The sequence below is a fragment of the Azolla caroliniana genome, unplaced genomic scaffold (assembly GCF_043228905.1).
Source record: "Azolla caroliniana isolate FFs.n. ecotype wild unplaced genomic scaffold, voAzoCaro1.0.p SCAF_4, whole genome shotgun sequence".
In the NCBI taxonomy this organism is placed as follows: domain Eukaryota; kingdom Viridiplantae; phylum Streptophyta; class Polypodiopsida; order Salviniales; family Salviniaceae; genus Azolla; species Azolla caroliniana.
The window spans coordinates 18305910-18327395 of NW_028230439.1; the positions used below are offsets into that span (position 1 = coordinate 18305910).

Consider the following 21486-nt stretch of genomic DNA (forward strand, 5'->3'; position numbering starts at 1 on the left):
CCAAGTACGCTCGTTGGGACTATATCCTAGCCAATCGACTAAATAGTAGAGTTTGTTGCGAACAATCTTGGAATCGAGGATTGGTGGCAACCTCGTACTCAGGTCCATCTTCAAGCTCGATCGGGGGTGGAGGTTGTTTAATAGGACCTGGGATGGTGTTGTCTCAATAGGGTTCGAGGAGAGTACTATGAAACACCGGATGTATCCGAAGTTGTGGAGGTAGATCGAGATGAAAAGCAACATCATTAATTTTTCCAATAATACCGAAAGGGCCTAATCACCGGTAATCCAACTTCTCACATGGGCGAGTAGTCTTGATGTGTCGTCGTAGTAGCCACACCCGATCTCCAATGTTAAAAGTGGATGGAAGCCGATGACGATCCGTGTAAACCTTGTGTGTTTGTTGAGCTTGTTGTAGATGAGTAGATAAATCTGCTTGTATCTTACATAGCCGCTCCAAACGATCCTCTGCACAAGGATTTGTTGGTATCTCTGGGGTTTCAAATACACACCACCGGGGGTGACAACCCATGTAAGCATAAAATGGTGTCACCTTTGTCGATGAGTGGACAGAGTTATTATAGGCAAATTCGGCGAAGTGGAGAATATCCATCGAATCATCTTGATAATAGCTTAAAAAGCACCGAAGATACTGCTCCAACGTTGTCGTACTGTGTTACGTACACTACGTGAAAAACTTATAAAGTACCGATTTAATAAATATGAATAAATAGTAGAAAATATTATAATATATATAACATGCATAGGGAAAAATTCAAACCTTGCACCTCCATGTTAATAATGTGAAACCTTACCATTACAGTAGCATTTCATTAGTGTTAAAAAGTAGATGTCCCACATAGAAAGCTAACTTCACCTAGGATAAACGTTAGTTAAAAGAAAACGCATGCTAAAAGAAAAAAAACTACGCATGCACCTCTAGCGTGTATGAACGCTATAGTTTATAAAAAACGCACAAGTTAGAAAAAGCATGATCACTTTAGAGAAAGCATATAGTCTATCTATAGAAAAAGCATGGAGTCTATAGTTAGAGAATACGCATGGGTTGGAAAAGACTCTCTCGTCTATATATAAGGATGAGGAGCACAATGTAGTGTGTGTGAAATACTTGGAAATTGGATATATTTCCGAAAACACCGACCAATTAAGATAATCGTGGGATTCACGAAAATAATATAATCTATACTTGTGGGATTCACAAGTTTCTTATATCTTTCTTTCAATCTAAATACATATTCTTATCTAAATACTGATTAATAAAATATATTATACTTGTGGGATTCGCAAGTTTATAATAATCTATTCATAATTAAAATCGTCTCAAATTCTTCCTCCTAGTCCAAAACCCCAGTGGTTCCCACCCGACTCACGCAACGATCTGGCGCCGAAAGGCATGACACAAGTTGGTGAACCCGACGTGAAGAGGGGTGGTAAGGAGATGGAGAATCAACAAGAAGCGTTGAATATGATGATGATGATGATTAAGCGGATGCAAGAAGAGCAAAGCACAATGTCGGAGATGAAATCGGCAGTAGCACGGCTTGTGCAAAGAAACGGGGAATTTGACGGAAAGGATGTGTCATGCTATCTATGCGAATACAAGGCCGAGATGATGCGATGTGGGATACCGGAAGGATTGCAAAGGACATCCTTCAATCGAGTAGTCACAAATGAGTTACAAGAGAGAATCCACAAAATAGGGCAATAAAACCCGACATGGGAGTCCTTTGAAGAAGCTTTACGAGAGGCATATGATTTCAAGAGATCGAAGGGACAATTCGACGAATGGGTGGCATTGGAGAAGACCTACCGGAGTGCAACACAAGTATTCCTTGAGTTCGAGCATCGTTTTGCTCGACTCTCGAAGCGGGAACAAAGATTGGTGGGAGAGGAAAAAGTCCTAATTTTTGTAAAATCGATCGATCGAAAAGAAAGGATGGACATCGGGATCGAACTTGAAGACGATGACGGTGCGAATGGTCTTATCGAAGATTGGGCCGAAGTCCAAAGGGTATGCCGGAGACATGATGAGAGGAAGATCAGAATCTTGTCAATGACAATGCCGATGAAGGATGGTCGATTGAAGACAAATGATGGAGCCGATATGAAGGTTGAAATACAACATGATGGTGCGACAAAAGAGGGTGTAAAACAAGCTACCCTCTTGTCTTGCGAAAGAACAATGGCGAAGGATAAGGCCGATAACCCAAGTGTAGAAGAAGATTTCGGAATACAAGTGTCCAAAACATCGGGTGAAAAAGGGGTAAGCATAATTGATGTAGTGAAAGAGAGCAAGGAAGACTTGATTGAGGAGGTTGCCACAAAAGATAACATCAAATCGAAGGTGGCTATGGATGAATCAATGGCGGATGGCCATATCGAGACTTCCCCACCACTGATTCTAGAGACTCCGGCGGTTGCGTTCGAAAGGCAACGTGAGACCGAAGAGACGGAAGGTGGTGGAGAGAAAACAAAGGTCAAAGCTGATTCATACGACGGAGAGATAGCCGAGAAGGTGGCTATGGTTGAAATGACAGAGGATGATAATACCGAGAGTTGATGCACACTAATCCTAGAGACTTCAGCGGTTGCGTCCGAGAACCAACGTGAGATGGTGGCAAGGAAGGTAAAGTCGGAAGCTGGTTCGGATGGAAGATGATCCGTCCGAAATTCCGGTCTAAAAGAAAGCTAAAGCAAGCGGAAGTGGATCCGGACAAAATCCGAGAGTTCGACACGGACAGAAATCATTCCAACCGGAAGTCGATCGAACGAGACCGATCCGGAAAGAAGTTCCGGAAGTCAAACCGGTCGAGACCGGTGAAAACAAAGAAAAGAAAGAAAATATGGACGGAAACCGATCGGTTGACACAGATCCGGAAGGGGGCTGAATCGGTAAAAACCGATCAACCGAGTCCAAATCAGCTGAATACGAATCGGAATGGAAGCCGATCCAACCGAAAGACGATCGGATGATACCGAATCGGAAAGAAGCTAATCTGACTCAACCGGAGATCCGAAAAGAAATCAATATTGATAAAGACAAGGAAGAGGCCAAGCAAAGACACTACCATGGATGATAAGGAGCAAGCGGGCCATAACAATGCAAAAAGCGAACGAAGACTATGGTGGATCGGATGATGACAATGATTCGGGTGGAAAGAATGGATGTGTTCAAAATGGAGAGACAAAGCCGACATAGCAAGAGAAACAGAGGGTACTACAAGTAAAGAAGAATTACGAGAGCCGGTAATTGGAGACCGGATAGAGCCTGCAACCGAACAGAACTGGAAACCGGGCGGAGTCGGCATCCAAAAACCGGAGACCGAACGGGGCCGGCAGCCAAAACTGACCGGCGACGAAACCAACCATGCGAAGAACGGACAGACGAGACTAACAATCACCGACAACTTCGGCACATACCGGAGGATGTGCGGGTTCGGAGGGGGCGAGTGTCGTAGTGTATTTCGTACACTACGTGAAAAACTTATAAAGTACCGATTTAATAAACATGAATAAATAGTAGAAAATATTAAAATATATAACATGCATAGGGCAAGATTCAAACCTTGCATCTCCATGTTAATAATGTGAAACCTTACCATTACAGTAGCATTTCAGTAGTGTTAAAAAGTAGATGTCCCACATAGAAAGCTAAGTTCACCTAGGATAAACGTTAGTTAAAAGAAAACGCATGCTAAAAGAAAAAAAACTACGCATGCACCTCTAGCGTGTATGAACGCTATAGTTTATAAAAAACGCACAAGTTAGAAAAAGCATGATCACTTTAGATAAAGCATATAGTCTATCTGTAGAAAAAGCATGGAGTCTATAGTTAGAGAAAACGCATGGGTTGGAAAAGACTTTCTCGTCTCTATATAAGGATGAGGAGCACAATGTAGTGTGTGTGAAATACTTGGAAATTGGATATATTTCCGAAAACACCGACCAATTAAGATAATCGTGGGATTCACGAAAATAATATAATCTATACTTGTGGGATTCACAAGTTTCTTATATCTTTCTTTCAATCTAAATACATATTCTTATCTAAATACTGATTAATAAAATATATTATACTTGTGGGATTCGCAAGTTTATAATAATTTATTCATAATTAAAATCGTCTCAAATTCTTCCTCCTAGTCCAAAACCCCAGCGGTTCCCACCCGACTCACTCAACGATCTGGCGCCAAAAGGCACGACAACGTTTGATTTGTTCATTCTGCTTGGTCCTCTGTTTGCGGGCGGTAGCCGAAGGAGAGGTTACAAGTGACATTAAGCATTTTAAAGAGGTATTTCTAGAACTTTGAGACGAACTGGGGTCCACGGTCGCTAATGATACTATCGGGAAGGCCATGATGCCGACATACTTTACGCATGACAATTTCGGTGGTTTCTTCTCTAGAAATTTCCTTAGTACATGGAAGGAAATGGGCCATCTTCGTATATTGATCTACTGCTATTAAGATCGCATTGAATCCCGTAGAGACCGGAAGATCTCTGATGAAATCTAGGGCAATGGATTGCCATGGCTTGCTTGGAATTGGTAATGGTTCTAATAAACCATATGGAGGATGCCTTGACATTTTTTCTCTACAACATGTATCACAAATTTGAACAAAATCTTTGACAGATTGTCGCATATGGGTCCACAAGAAGGATCGTTGTACTAAATCTAGTGTTATAGTACTACCAAAATGCCCAGCTATATATGTGTCATGACAGTTTTGGACTACTTGAAGATGACAAGTACCATTAGGAACATACAAGAGTTTCTTAAAGAATAGTAATCCATCATGACATTCGAATTGTCGATAGTCTGTACCTAGTTGTTGCGACTATGAACAAGATGCTCGAGAGGGATCAATTTGTGCTTGAATGGCTTGAGCGAATGATATTGATAACGTGGGAATCCAAGGGCATACCAAAGACCTGCATTGCTTGTAGTTATGTCGGTCCCAAGATTACTTGCTTTTGGTTATCGAACGTCGGCTCACGCATATCAAATCTTTATAAGCGGGCACTAAGTCGTCCTCTCATTCCCAACAACTTCATCATGTATGTGACACAAGTTCCTTATTTTGTCATGCATAAGAGATAATAATAAGGTACTTAAGTGTGAGATCTCTATTTAAACAAACAAAATGTAAATGTAAATCAATTAAGGAGGTCCTCCTTTCCATCATCAACATCTCTTGCATTATTTTTTAATATTGTCATTTATTTCGTTCTCTTCTTCATGCTTTAAAAATCTTAGTTAAATTGAGATATATAACCAATACCAAGGTATTTTCAGCAAACAAACAGCCTCTAGCTAAATCTATTAAGCTAATATGGCACACATTAATAACTACATTGCGGGCCCAATTAGTAGTGGGCCCGGTTTCGGCTCAAATTGAACTGAACCGTTAAGCCATGGTTTAAAGGTTTATATGTTCCAAAATAATTAAATATTTTGGTTTGGTAATAATTATTAATAAATGGTTCGGTCTTAGTTCGGTTTGGTTATAAAACTGGGGTTTATAGGTTTAAGTGGTTTGGTTTAAAGGTTTATAGGTTTTTGGGCTAACACTTTTTATCCCTTAAATGTTTATGTAATTTATTTGTTTAATTATGTTTTTTATTGATTTAATTCACTTAACTTAAATGTGTATTTAATCTAATGGCTTAATTAATATTTATTTATTTAATTAATTAATAACACATAAATGTTTATTTAATTTAGTGTATTTTTATTTATTTAATTTTTTAATTAGTTTGGCTTCAATGTGGTTAGGTTTAAACTTTTTATTAAATGGCTCGGTTTGGTTTCAACTTTTCCCGATATAGTTTTGGTTTAAATTATTTGGTTTACCTTTTCTTAAATGGTTTGGTTTTATGGATTGAAAGTTCATAAACGGTTTGGTTTAGTTTTTGTTTTAAATAAATGGTTTGGTTAAGTTCAGTTTGGTTTTAAGGCAAAGAAACCAAACCAAACCAAACCGAAACTGAACGGGGCCCATTGCTAGGCCCAATATGAGCGGATTGATGGAACAAATGATGTTTTAGAACTAATGAGGCTAAATTTCAAAAAACAATGGTGTACTACACTGATGACTGTAGAAACTAGAATGGATATACGTTGGTAGTACGTAGTACCCAGATGGTTGCTCTCCCCTCCCATTAGATGAAAGAGGGGCGTGAATGACATGACACACATAGACAACAAACATGTGGGCTATTGAGTGTAAGATAAATAAGTGATATCGCCCATATGGAAGTAGATAATGACTACCTGATAAAGGGACTAAAGTTGTGTACTAAATTACATTTTAACTAATGGAGTATATTCTTATTTGGTTTAAAAACAAAATCATGTTAAATACTTAAAGTTACAATGCACACTATGACTGGTCAATTATGATAGTGTCGGCAAAAATGCGGAACAAATCCAAATGAAGGTGGGGACACGAATATTTTGTAATAGTCATTTTGTTCGTTCAATTCTGCATGCCTTAAATATCAGTGTTTAATTGAGAGATGGAATAAATGCTAATCAAGTTAAAAACTTACAATGCAGACAAGTCAAATCCAAATGAAGGTGGTGAGTCGGTTACACATGAATATTTTTTAATAATGTCATTTTCTTTGTTGTATTCTTCATGCCTTACAAATGTTAGTTTAATTGAGAGATATAACGAATGCTAATCAAGTTAAATACTTATAATGCACACAATGACCAGTTAATTATGATAATGTCGGCAAAAAAGCGGAACAAATCCAAATGAAGGTGGGCACACACGAATAAGTTCGTGTAGAAATTGGGAAATGGGCTGGTTGCAACGAAAACCTCTCGAGTTTCCATTAGTTGTTTGCTTTTTCCTCATTTTTTGCCTCTAAATTCTACTACATAAAGGAAAACAAAGTTTCCTATTTCAAGTACTTTTACAAGCACAACAAAAAAAACAACTTTACTTGAAAAGTTTGATCCAACGAAAAGTCCGACTTGTGTCCAAAACGTACCACACACATGCTTTGCTTGTTTACACGTGTATATATGTATGTATGTATGTATGTATGTATGTATGTATGTATGTATATACATATACAATGTATATATATATAGCTAGTGTTGGTCTCAACCAACAAGAATTTGTATAACATTCCATTCACTTATACTTCATCCAATCTTTGCATAACAATGGCTGAATTGATGATAACCACGAGCCTCACCCATGGCCCAAGCACCCACACCTTCCTCACCCTGCCTCGCTCATTTTCTTCCAACCCTCGCTCACTCCACCGCGTCCGCCACCCCCGCCCCCGCCCGAGGCTTCTCCCCGTTTGCCAAGCTTCTTCATCCAGCCCGCTTAACTTGATCCAAGACATTATCGGCCTCAAAAAGAAGTCAACCGACTCCGGTGCATCATCGACCACTATGGATGTCATTGCCACTGTCCGAATCCTCAAAGAAGGATTGCTCGACCTCACCTCTCACAGTGTTAGTGATTTACTGCTACAGTCAACCAAAGTGTATCTCGTGAGCATGGACAGCATTGATCCAGGCAAAGCAGCCCTATCTTCATCTAAAATGGAATCCATTCAACATTATATACCACACAAACTTACTATTGTGGCTAACCAATTTGAGCATTTCAAGTGGCCTTCACTATTGTATATACATACATTTAACATTATATACCATACTTACTTACTATTGTTGCTAATCAAAGTGGCATTTAAAGTTGAGCTGGATGCTTGTTAATGTAGGTACGAAACAGGGAAAAGTGAGTCAAGGAGAATCGCTCAGCTTCGTAGTGGCGGAACTAAACTCTGAGGAGACTGACTCGGTGACGACATTGAAGTTCACGGTGCCGAAAGACTTCGGGAGACCAGGGGCAATCCTAGTAGAAAACACACACAAAAATGAGTTCTTCTTAAAGGCCATAACGATAAAGATGCCAGACACGACGACCATACATTTCCCTTGCCATTCATGGATAGTCAATTCCACCATGGACGGGGGCAAGCCGAGGGTATTCTTCGGCAATCAGGTGAGTTGTGCCCAAGTGTGGGTTGAAGCATCAATGTGATGATGCCATTCTAATTTCAACATGTATTCATTCACATGGTGATAAGTGTGGAATGATTAACAAGTGATGGAAATTTGTTGTAGCCATACTTGCCGAGTGCGACACCGGAGGCATTGAAGAAGTTAAGAGCCACGGATTTAGAGCTTTTGAGAGGGAATGGCAAAGGAGAAAGGAAATTCGGAGAGAGAATCTATGATTACGATATCTATAACGATCTGGGAAACCCGGACAGTAGCAAAGGTCTCGCTCGTACAAATCTAGGGGGATCGTCCGAGTTTCCATACCCCAGACGTTGTCGCACTGGTCGGCCCAAAACCAAGACTGGTAATATTCACTCGTGGCTCCATTATTTGCATTGTGTCAATCTGACAACCTTTAACACATATATAATGCTCAATATTCCCAACATTGAACCATTAGTTCTTCCTGATCTTGGTACATAGATCTGAAGGCCGAGGAGCCCGGTTCGTTGCTCAACACAACTTACTTACCTCGAGACGAGAACTTTAGTGCCGAAAAATCCAATCTATTCAATGCTGCAATTCTACAAATTGTGGGACAGGACCTGATACCTGCAATTCAAAGCCTAATCACCAACAACAACCCGTTCAAAACGTTCAATGAAATACGCGACCTATATGACAGTGATCCTAAAAACCCTAGATTGATAAACCTGGATACAACTCCCATAAATTTTCCACTACCTGGCGTCGTCGCAGGCAAGTGTTCACTTTTATTATACATTATTTTGTGGATTTATTGTAGAGTCCAAGGCAATTGCAATAAAATCTCAACTCTTAAATGATAGCGAACTTCGAATCATGGTCTATGGATCAAGAATTTGGACGGCAGAGACTTGCGGGCGCAAACCCAATGTGCATTCAAAGACTTACAGTATGAAACTTCACAGGCTTATGTTCACAGTAATGTAGAGTAATGTAGGGGCTAAAACTTAAAACATGGACTTAGTAATTCACTTTGATAGAAGAAAAGATAGGGTGTCACTTCTTTTGATGACCTACAAAATAGAAGATTTGTCTAACTTTGTTATTTGGCCATGGCCATAAAATAATGTCAGAAATTTCCCATTGTGAGTGAATTGGATGAAGAGGAATATGGGCCTGCAGAATCAGCTATCACAAGAAAACACATTGAGCCCTACCTGGATGGCCTCACCGTGGAACAGGTGTGTGTGTGTGTGTGTGTGTGTGTGTAATGCAACCTCTACACTTCCCACTCTAAATTTATCTGTATTTTTAAGAATTGTGGTCAACTAGAAGTAGACAACAAATTATAGAAAAAAGATTATCTTTTGTAATGGCTTTCTTAAAGCCATAGACGTTTTGGGACATAGCTACTTTATTTCAAAAGTCTTTATGAGATGTTGATACTTCTTTATGTCAATTATCCCCGCTCAACAGGCCATATCGGAAAACAAGCTTTACATCCTTGATTACCATGATGCAATCGTGCCTTATGTTAACAAAATCAATGAAGGCAGTGGGAAACTTTACGCGTCGAGGACAATTTTCTACTTGACAAAGGTGGGCTTTATTTTGCCATTGGTAATTGAGTTGAGTCTCCCACCCAAAAAGAGAGGGGAGAAGGATGAAAAGAGAGTATTCACCATGCCACCGCCAAGTATGGTCGATTTCGAATGGAGGTTAGCCAAAGCACATGTGTCTACATTGGATTCCGGCATACACGAGCTTGTGAGCCATTGGTATGCTAATGAATGATTGTTATATTTACTTTACAAGCTAAGTCTATGAAGTACTTTTAGTTTGACACCTTTGTGGCTTGTGGACAATCTACGTAAACAATTTGTTAGGCGCACAACATATAAGATATAATGTTAGTTATTTTATCAGTATGACTTGGTTTTAGAAGTTTTTGTTTGTTATTCAGAGATCCACCCTTTAGATGATGTTCACCTAGGGTTTTCTTACATGTAGTTCAAATGAAAAAAACAAGATCTGTTTCACATATTATTCTAAGTCAATACATCATTAAATTTTAAGCTTTAACTTGATTATAATCATCTGAAACTTGAAATGCTTCTTCATAGGCTAAGAACTCATGCATGTGTGGAGCCATTTATAATCGCCACACATAGGTGTTTGAGTACCATGCATCCTTTGTATACATTTCTGCAACCTCACTTTAAGGATACCATGCACATCAATGCTTTGGCAAGGACGGGTCTCATCAATGCAGATGGAATAATTGAGAAGAGTTTCACACCAGGCAAATATTCGATTGAGTTATCTTCGGTCATGTATAGAAGTTGGCGTTTTGATGAGCAAGCACTTCCTAAGGACCTTATCAAAAGGTAAGATGGTCTGAAGAAGTTTTTAAATAGATTGAATTTTCTAGATTAGTTAAGGAAAAAACATTCTCAAAATTAATCGATTAAATTTCACTTCAATTAGAATCGTCAACATTTCCACTTGTATTTCCTTGTATGGTTGAATAGACATTTGGTGAGGTTTGTCAGGCTAAATGACATATTAAATATAAATATCTTGTTCCTTCAACTCATAGGGAATACAAATCCCTTGGGGTGTTGTGTAAATGTTTCATATATGAGTCGTTTAGAATCAAAATCTAGATTAGTGGACCATAATTTTGCACATTGATTCTCATTGATTCCATTTTTTGCTTTAGATGGGCATTACCTTCTCGTTTAAGTTCAAAGAACTCTAGTTAATTTGTATGGCATACTCCAATTGTGGTTGTGTAACCGTGGTAAGGAAATTTTGGTACGTTGGTGTGCAATATGACCTTTAAACCAAGATCCAATGTGTTTTAAATGCAAAACGCACAATCATGTACATGTGAAAAGCTCAAAAAAGAAAGAGATTGACATTTGAGATTAGATGGACTTTAGAATTACCATGGTGCCAACTATGCCTATTGTTGAGCTTGTAAACTATCCGTTATGGATTTTTGTGATCTATTGTTACAAAAATCAAAGTCAATTTTGCTTTTTGATAACGTGCTAATGATATAATTTGTTGCTTTATATCTTAAACCATATACTATTTGATATTGATAGGGGGATGGCAGTAGAGGATCCATCATCAAGGCATGGGTTGAAGCTTTTGATACAAGACTATCCATATGCAGAAGATGGTTTAGAGGTATGGGCAGCAATCAAGCAATGGGCGACGGATTACATGGGCATATATTACAAGTCTGATGAAGCCGTGCAGGCCGATGATGAGTTGCAAGCATGGTGGCAAGAGATTCGACACATTGGTCATGGCGACCATGCGAATGCCGATTGGTGGGTAGATATGACCACCCGAGAGGCATTGGTAGAAACTCTAACGACTATCATGTGGATAACGTCTGGACACCATGCGGCCGTGAATTTTGGGCAATATGCCTACTTTGGTTACATGCCCAACCTCCCAACAATGACAAGGCTCCTCGTCCCGGAACGAGACACACCGGAATATGCCCAAATGTTATCCAATCCTGAGGCATACTTCCTCAAGACGGTATCCTCGCAAGGTGAGGCGACACTTGTTATGGCCACAGTGGAGCTTCTAGCACAACATTTGGCTGATGAAGAGTATTTGGGGGAACGAAATGATCCACAATGGAGTTCTGACCTTAATGCCCTTGATGCACTCAATAGATTTAGAAAGTCTCTTCTAGATGTACAGAAGCATGTGGAGGATCGTATTAATTCTGCCACCACCCTTTCCAATCGCTCTGGTCCCACCATGCTTAATTACACTCTACTAGTGCCATCCTCTAGTGAAGGTCTCACCTTCCAAGGCATCCCAAATAGCATATCAATATGATTGTTTACAATGATACAACATCAACTATGATGACTAAACACTACATGCAAACCCTTTATGTACTTCCTTGATCCCACTTTTACAAAATTTCCAAATATTCTAAAAATAGTGTATAATCACATGTTATGGATGGACTAAAAATGTTACTTTATTGTGTTGGTCATAGACATGTTTTTTTAGTGTTCATCCAAGTCTAACATATTGCGAAATGCACATAAGAGATCAAAACCAGCTTAGCTAACTTTTTACTTAAATTATAAGTGATACAAAGGTACCCATTTGGGTTGACTTAGCTAAAAAAGAGTGTGCTAAAAGGGTGGGTCGGCTTAGTTACATGCATCCTAAAAAGGGTGTGCGAAAAGGGTGGCACAAAGGAACACATGCACACCACATTTCCCCCCTAAGAGAAACAAGAGACCGAGGGGCTGGAACAAGGGCAATGGCTTGTCAAAGGAGGGGGAGCATCTGTTGGAGATAGAGCTCCCAAGTGGCAATATCCATGTTGGCAGGTTTCGAATGGACATCAATGGATTATTCTGGTGGGAAGCAAGGGTTACACCCATAGAGTGCTTGAAAAGGGTTGATAAGTGTCAATGCCTGTACGGATGTATTGTAGGCGTGGGTGACGAAACGCAAGATTTGATCCCAGGTTTTGTTGCATGGATCGATGTAAGCAACAATCTCCTTCTTGAGGGTCTTGTTGAGGCGTTCGGTGAGGCCATTTTTCTGAGGATGGTATGGGGACTTAAGCACCTGCAAGACACCTAGTTGAGTTGCAATGACATTGAGGACATAACCATGGAGCTGGCGGCCCTGATCAGATAATAGTTGGACAGGGCTAGTGACGGAAAACGAGCTAACAATTGGCAGATAGAGATCAATCCCTCCTATGGACTGAGGGCCACCTGGACTTGGCTGAGGTGGGGGATAGGAGGGCTATAGGCGGATAGAGATCAATCGCCCCTGTGGACTGAGGGTGGGTCAGCTTAGGTACATGCATCCTAGAAAGGGTGTGCTAAAAGGGTGGCACAAAGGAACATATGCACACCACAATATTCATAAATAGCAAAATAATATGCCCTAAAAAGCACAATATGAATTCATTTGCCTTTATACATAGCATTGGAGATGTTAGCCATGCAACAAATTATGACTCATAGAGTTACTAGTTTGGCTTATTGAATTTCAACCATTTTAAAGATATAAAGACATCATGGTTGATTTAAGCTATAACAACATTCTAATTTATGAACATCATACTATATAGAAGCTACTATTTTGTAAGACTAAGGTTGACATGGGAAAAATCTTGACCAATGGTTGAGATGATATAATTTGTTATTGTAACTCTTTGTCTTGATAGCTTGACATCATACAAATCAATAGAAATGCCATTACAACATTGCCTTTCACATTCCCCCCTTATTGGCTAAACTACAACTAAAAGGGGACGTTATTGATGCCCCCCCCTTTTTGCTAAACTAGCTTTAAGATGGTGTCACTTATGGCATGACACAATGATGCGAACAAAGTATATGCAACACTTCCATACTAGAATGTATTGCTAAACAACATCTACATAAAAAACACGTTGCACATCAACACTATTTATGCGTCGTATAATGATGTGCCCAAAAAGGTTTTGTTTTGCAACACATTTATTTTATTAATTTGGAATACGAAACCGTCAATAGTGCAATAGAACAACGCCAAGGTCACCTCCTCAATTGCCAAGTATGTCTCCTCAATTAGAATTTAGGGAATTCTAAACACACCAAAATTAACAATCATACACATACATACATGCATACATACTATTGAGAATCAAAATTAACTCTTGGGAATATATGCTTATGAAGAAAAGAACAATGTGTGAAAAGGTGCACCAACACACTTTATTGCAATCTATGTGAACTATCAAGCTACATGAAGAACTAGATTTTGATATCTAGTTATTTTTCAAGAGAAAATGTGGGCAAAGAATATTAAATATGCTTATAACATACTTAAGTGGATCTCTATGCATAAACACCACAACAATATTTAATGTGGCAATCCCTTTAAGACTTGTATATAAAACCCCTTTCTTCCATTTTGTTCAACTGCATATTTTTAGTTGATTAATATAATTTTCTCTTTAATGCATAGGTTCTTGTGAAAGTTAATATGTGGGAGCTTTGACAAACCCGTTCAGCCGGATGGCAACAGAAAGAGTACAGGTTTAATGGAAACCTTACGAGACACAGATAAAGAGTGAGAGAGGGAAGAATAGCATAACTATATTCAAAAAAAATACGTTGTACATAGGATGTGCTCAGTGAGCAGTCATTATACAAGTCCATAAGGGACTAACAGAAGTACTATGTACTTCAATGCTCATACGAGTGGCTGGCACTAACTACGAGGCCTATGATTACCTAGTAGTCTAGAAGCGTACACCTCTAAACGGCCTACTAGTACACACGTGGGTCTGGCTCCCCCATCAGGCTCCTTATTCTGTATACTATTCAGACACCGATCCGGATACGATCTGGCTCTGGCTTATCCACTCGATTTGGATCCGGTTGAGCTTGCTCACTCAACACTCCCCCTCAAGCTCAACTTGAGGTCGGTGTCGCGAAAATACGACGAGGAAAGGTGAACTTGAGGCAGGACCCCGGGGCCTCTCACTAGAGGATATCAGATTCGTACGTTTATACTTTTAAGAATTAACGGAAATCAGAAAGTTTGACAAATTTCATTAAGAAAGGAAAAGAAAAATTACAATCTATCCCAAGATTGGGATTACAAAAGTTTTAGCTTATAGAGGTTAATAGATTAATAGGTTAAGGTTTATGAAATATGGCTTAGATAAAAATAAAAAATAAGAAATTAGGGATTATCGAGAGATAGCTTAGATATGGAAAATTAGGGTTCTTAAGTGTTATCGCGTCAATAAGGAAATTAGGGCTTATGGCTTCCATCAGAAAAATAGGGTTCTTGAGTGTTATCGCTTCGATAAGGAAATTAGGGTCTATGGCTTCGATTAGAAAAATAGGGTTCTTGAGTGTTATCGCTTCGATAAGGAAATTAGGGTCTATGGCTTCGATTAGAAAAATAGGGTTCTTGAGTGTTATCGCTTCGATAAGGAAATTAAGATTCTTGAGTGTTATCGCTTCGATAAATAAATTAGGGTTTATGGCTTCGATAAGAAAATTAGGGTTCTTGAGTGTTATGGCTTCGATAAGATAAGGGAGCCGAGAGGAAAAAAAATGGAGAAAAGAATAGAGTTGAATATATATGGGGTTCTTTGTTGATCAGCCTTGATGTTCCTTTGCATCCCCACTTTTTGTTGCATGGCCTCTACTTTTAGTTGCATGCGACGTCTTTATATTCGGCCATATGATCAATCATCCATAAAGTTCGGCACGTGCGTAATCCGTATGTGCGTCGTGACCGAACACGCATGTGTGCAAGCATCCACCGAACCATGTGCAGTTGCATGCGACGTCTTTATATTTGACCATATGATCAATCATCCATAAAGTTCGGGCCTTGTATAATCCGTATGTGCGTCGTGACCGAACATGCATGCGCGCGCATCCACCGAGCCGTGCTTAGTTGCATGCGATGTCTTTATATTCGGCCATATGATCAATCATCCATAAAGTTCAGCCCGTGTGTAATCCGTACGTGCGTTGCGACCAAACACGCACACACATGCGCGTCCTTGACCAAGACGTGGACGCCTTTGTCCATGCACACGTCCCGATCGAGTAGTGGACACCTCCGTGCGCGCACACGTCCCGACCGAGCCGTGGACTCCTCCGTACACACACACGTCCTGACCGAGCCGTGCGTCATTGCCGATCAAGCTGCGACCCAAAATCAGCTCTGAGCAAACCATCAACACAGTTCAATCGTGCTCACCTTGGTCATTCAGTGCTCCATACACAGAGATATAAAGTAATGTGTTTTGGCTCTACTTATATACCATTGGATCCGATGTTGTCCTAACTATATGGGATATCTCACAGTTTTGTTTTCCTCATCTTCTCAAACTTCATAGTCACTTAGCTTGATACTTAGTTATCCGTTTCATATGTAGTAAAATGTGTTTGGAAGCTCTTGAAGACGTCCATCCTTCGTACTAAGCCATTTAAGCTAAGCTAAAATAATTATTTCATTACTTTTCTTATTGTGTGTAAAAATTCACACGACATCAGATCTTGGTGTTAGTGTCTAGGGCAATCGGTTCTTTCATCTGACTCCTTCTGGTGTCCTCCTACCTCATTCGCGCTCCTCATCCGGTCTAGTTCCTCTTTCCGCGATCCGTCTGGTTGTGCGCTCCTCAACCTCCTCGGATGGCATGTTTTCTCAACAGGCCCATCTTAGCCCCTTCGTTGCTGCAACTCTGGCACCGTCTTCGTTGCCCTCTAGTTCGCTTGGCCTTCAACATATTCGCCCCTTCCGAATCAAATTGTTGAACTGAATCAGTTGTCTCCGATTCCTTCCATCTCTTGTCCGAGTTGGTAGACTTGAACTCATCTTTCGTTTTCAGGCCCTTCACAACCTTGGACCATGTCTGTGTCTAGGCCTTCCTCTTCCGGTCAGCTCTATCTCTCTTGACTCTGCTGCCGTCACTGCTTTCTTCGACTTGTCCAGATGTGCTGAATCCTTCGGACGACTCGGCTTCCTTTTTCTTAATCTTGTCTCTCCTTGTCTTGCTTCTCTTTCTCTCCGGTTCCTTGTCCGGTGCCATTACCTATCTCCATTCTTCCCCTCAATTGCGGCACATCGAAATGTTGTAGACCGAGCATCTCCGAGAAGTGCTGCAACTTGTCCGATCCGAGCGGCTTGGTGAAGATGTCAGCAACCTACCGATCCGTGTGAACATACCGAAGTTCAACCTCACCACGTAGGACCTGCTCTGGACAATGTGATAATGTATTTCTATGTGCTTTGTCTGAGCATGAAATACGGGGTTCTTAACGAGCTATGTGTTGCTTACGTTGTCACAATAGATCAGGATCGGGGTCAGTACCTTGATCCAAAGGTCTTGCAGCACCTGCCGAAGCCATATAGGTTCACAGGTGGCAATGGTAGCACCCTGATACTCAGCTTCCGTCCTCGACAAAGCTACAGTTGGTTGCTTTTTGTTGCTCCATGTTCCGGAGGTGGACCGGTGATCCGATGCATCACCAACCCAGTCGACATCTGTATATCCGACTAGCATTTCAGCTATACCGTGTCGGTATAACAGACCCTTATCCTTAGTGCCACTAACATACCATAGTATCTGGTGTGCGCATTGAAGGTGCTCCACGGTTGGCTTTTGCATGAATTGACTAATCACTCCGAATGGATAACTCATGTCAGGTTGGGTGATAGTTAAGTAGATGAGGCTTCCAACAATTTATCGGAACTGTTTCTCGTTGTAAGGTGGTCCAGAGTCAGGACATAGGTTCAGGTTCCGGTTCAGGGGCGTGGAGATCAATCGACAATCCGTCATGCCGAACTTGTACATCATATTCAGCACATAAGGTCGCTATGAGATCGATATGTTGTCAGGGGTATGGATCACCTCGATCCCTAGAAAATAAGGAAGGTCCCCCAGGTCCTTCATTTCAAATGCATCCGACAGCTGGAACTTCACTCGGCCGATTTCATCGAGCCCGGGTCCGGTGATCACTAGATCATTTACATATAACAAAATACATACCAGACCGTCCGGACCTTTCCGGATGAAGAATGAAGTGTTTGATTTTGAGGTCGCAAAACCCATCTTACACAACCGGTGTGTGATTTTCGCATTCCAAGCTCGGGGGCCTTCCTTCAAACCGTAAAGCGACTTCTTGACTTCGCACACTGCTGATTTGTTCATCTCTTACAGAAATCCTAGGGGTTGGATCATATAGACTTGTTCCTATAGATCACCTTAAAGAAATGCATTCTTCACATCACTTTGGTAAAGATGCAACCCCCTTGCCGCAACGACTACTAGCACCACACACACCGTTGTCATATTCACCACCGGAACAAAGGGCTTGTCGTAGTCGATTCTGTGGGTCTGCGCGTATCCCTTCACCACTAATCGGGCCTTGTATTGGTTGACCAAATCTTCAGTATTGTATTTCACCTTATATCCCACTTACAACCGATCAGTTTGCAATGTCAAGGAGGGTCAACCAGGTCCATTTGTCGTCAGCATATAGTCCCCACATTTCGTCCTCCATTGCGGCACGCCAATTCGCATCTTTCGCCGCTTTTGCGTAGCTCTCTAGCTCACGCACTTCCGCCACTTTCATATATGTATGCATAGTTATGGGGTTTTTCGTGCGGGTCGATTAGTGTAACTTCACGTTAGTTGATTGGAAGGCGTTTGGACTTCATTCCCGAAGGCCGTCTTTGTTCTATCTAGAGTCGGATTCGCTCCAATCCGACTCCTCTCTACCGGTGGCATATTCTTGCATCATCTTCTTCCCCTTTTTGTTGCGTGTGAACCGTCTCCTCAGGTACTGACGTGGGGAGAGCACTACAGAGTTGTCGTTGCTCGTCCGCACATCATCTTGCTGGCCCTTCCGACTTAGCGCTTCATTCGGCCTGCTCATCCGAAATGACATCGGACTCTCATGTAGAGTACCGAAGTCTTCTTCTTTTTCTATCCCTCACTGGCCTCATCCTTTGGAATTGGGTTGGAGTCGGACATCGTATCTTGTAGAGAGTACCATGATGCCGACTCATCAAATTTGACATCTCGTCTCACTCGAACTTGTTTTGTCTCGGGGTTATAGCACTTATACCCCTTCTACTCATGAGAGTAGCTAACTAATATGCATTTCTCCGACTTTGGGTCCAACTTCCTCTGTTTCTCATCCGGTACATGCACATAGGTTATGCTACCAAATATCCTAAGGGGCCTCAAAGTTCGGCTTCCGCCCGAAATACAGCTCGTGTGTTGACAACTAATCCCCAATCCGGTTTTGGATGTAGACGGCCGCTCGGACCACCTTAGCCCATTAAAACTTGGGCATGCTCTTCTCCTCCAGCATTGCCCTTTTGGCCACACCCTTTTGTTCTAGTGTGTATCTACAACTAAATTCCCATTTGTTACAGATAATTGTTGAATTGGACGGAAAAATATTATTTTCCATCTCTTGTTCAACTAGACTTTGCAAGTTCCGGAAAAAGTCAAAAAGTTCGTTTTTCCTTTCGATTAGGTAGATCCATGTGTGCCGGTTGTAGTCGTCGATGAAGTAGACAAAATATCGGCTCCAGCCAAGACTAATGTTTTGTGCCGATCTCCATACATCCAAATGTATTAGATCGAGCTTGTTACGGCTCCGGTTTCTTTTGGTCAAGAAGGGAAGTCGGTGTTGGCAGGCTTCACAAACTTGGGCCTTCCGGCCTCTGAATTCTGGCAATCCGAAAACAACTTTTTTCAATTGCATGTCTTGAAGCCTCTAGTAGTTGACGTGACCTATCTGCTTGTGCTAGAGATTGATATTAGACTCAATCTTCTGTCTTTTGGCAAACAAGGAAGTCCCTACGTCATCGGTGTCGAGGATAAACATCCTCCTGTCCCTGCGCCCTTGCATGATTATCCGGCCTTCTTCCTCAATGAAGCACCTGAGGTGCGTAAACTACACCTGCATCCCCTGGTCGACTATCTGCCCGACCAGCACCAGATTCTCTATGATTGTCGGAACATGTAGTACGTTCATCCACTTTCCCTTTTGTCCGTTATGGCTTAAAGGGACTTCTCCGACATGCACAATTGCGTGGGGAGTGTCGTCTCCGGTTTCAACAACTTCCGCTTGATCTGGATTTTTCAAAAATGAGAACCACTCTTCGTGGCTCATCATTTGGTTAGATGCTCCGGAGTCAACATACCACACTTCCTCCGATTTGGAAGTGATCTTCTTCATCGAGTTTAGCTTGTGCTTCATTACAAAGGTTGGCCCTTTTCTAGTCTTCCCAGTTGCGGATCCTTCTGATCCTTCAGCTAGTTCCCTTGTCCCGCCTTGTCGGATCCAGATTTATCCAAGTCAACACTCGCTTTCCAGGTGGCCTTTCTTGCCACACTACCAGCATTTTGTGTCGGTTTTCTGTAGTCGGTTTCCGGCGCCACCTTGACACCCCTACTTGTGGAGGGTTCAAAACTGTTGTCGGCACTATCTTTGTGCCTCCGGTTCTGCTCTTGTCGGCTGCCTACATTGCGTGCCGATCCACCTTGTCCTCCACAGCCATGGGGCCGATCCGCATCCGTGTATAGAATACGGTTGTCCGATTGAGTGGTCCTTGACCCACTCGCATGGTTTTCGTCGACCATGAGCATCGATTGTAGGTCGAAGGACGGTGGTTTCTCCCGGCTGCAAATCACTATCTGTATTGGCCTGTGTTGAGCGAGCAAGCTCAACCGGATCTGGATCAACTGGATATGCTAGAGCCGGATCATATCTGGATTGGTGCCTAGGTAGTATCCGAAACCAAGACCCGGATCTGGATCGGGGAGTTGGATCAGAGAGCTGACAGGGACTGCACGTTCCCTATGCGCAATGCTTGGCCACAACCGAGTTTAGAATCATACACAGAAAATGGGAAATGAAAGCACGACACAATGGAGAGAAGAGTACACGGGATGTTAACGTGGAAAACCCAAAGTAGGGAAAAATCACGATAGCCCATAGACTGCAAACTATCACTATGTCAGAATGTACAAATGGTAAAGCACCGAAGCAACGACCTCGAGCTTTCTATCTTCGCCATAGACGGCGGTTACAACAAAGGCAATGACCTCTTCCTCTCTCTCACTCTCTCTGTATATAGTTGCACGCTCTAATCTCACACCAACAAGAATGACAACAATCATACATATACATGAGTTTGCCCTAAGTCATATTTATACTAATATGACTTTTCGACTATTTACAAATATAGCCCCGATGGCCTCTCAGGAAACATATTTACGAATATGTCCCTTCATCCGGTGAGCACTTCTCACCGGGCCTTCACCATCCGGCTCTTGCCGGGTACTCCTCATCCGGTTCTCACCGGGTCTTCGTAGTTGGGTACTCCTCATCCGGTTCTCACCGGGTCTTTCGTAGCTGGGTACTCCTCATTTGGTTCTCACCGGGTCTTCCCATCCGGAGGGACCTGTTTCCTAACAAGAGCCAGACCCACGTGTGTACCTGTAGGCCGTTTAGAGGTCTATGCTTCTAGACTACTAGGTAGTCATGGTCCTCGTAGTTAGTGTCAACCGCTCGTATCAGCATTGAAGTACATAGTACTTATGTCAATCCCTTGTGGACTTGTATAAAAAGTGCTCACTAAGCACATCCTATGTACAAAGTTTTATTATTTTGAATTGAGTTTATGCTTTCTGCTCTCTCTCTGTTTCTCCCGTGTAGTCTTTGTTCTTACGATTCCATTAAACCTCCCTTTGTTTTTCTGTTGCTGATTGGATAAACCAGTTTGTCAAAGCTTCCGCATATTAACTTTGACATGGTATCAGAGTGCTGAAAACTGCTCGAAATGGACTAACCCTAATCACCGGTAAAAGAATAGACTGAAAAGACAAAGTATGGATTGAAGTATGG

The 21486-nt window shown here is 41.5% G+C and overlaps 1 protein-coding gene across 1 annotated transcript; it reads left to right on the forward strand.

Annotated features, from left to right (window-relative positions):
* Positions 1-7438: 7438 nt before the first annotated feature.
* LOC147865219 (linoleate 9S-lipoxygenase-like) lies at positions 7439-11954 on the forward strand. Its single transcript, XM_087317996.1, has 9 exons — positions 7439-7565; positions 7771-8054; positions 8177-8417; positions 8537-8812; positions 8902-8987; positions 9172-9279; positions 9515-9816; positions 10162-10425; positions 11152-11954. Exons 1-9 carry the CDS (start codon positions 7439-7441, stop codon positions 11906-11908), a joined length of 2445 nt encoding a protein of 814 aa, XP_087174122.1. The 3' UTR covers positions 11909-11954.
* The last annotated feature ends 9532 nt before the right edge of the window (positions 11955-21486 follow it).

What these genes read in the sequence shown, in the direction of transcription:
- LOC147865219 (XM_087317996.1), top strand. Translation starts at nt 7,439, where the DNA reads ATGGATGTCATTGCCACTGTCCGAATCCTCAAAGAAGGATTGCTCGAC. An exon ending in TCGGCCCAAAACCAAGACTG is followed by an intron (nt 8,418 to 8,536) that starts GTAATATTCACT and finishes CTTGGTACATAG; the next exon opens with ATCTGAAGGCCGAGGAGCCC. An exon ending in CCTAAGGACCTTATCAAAAG is followed by an intron (nt 10,426 to 11,151) that starts GTAAGATGGTCT and finishes TGATATTGATAG; the next exon opens with GGGGATGGCAGTAGAGGATC.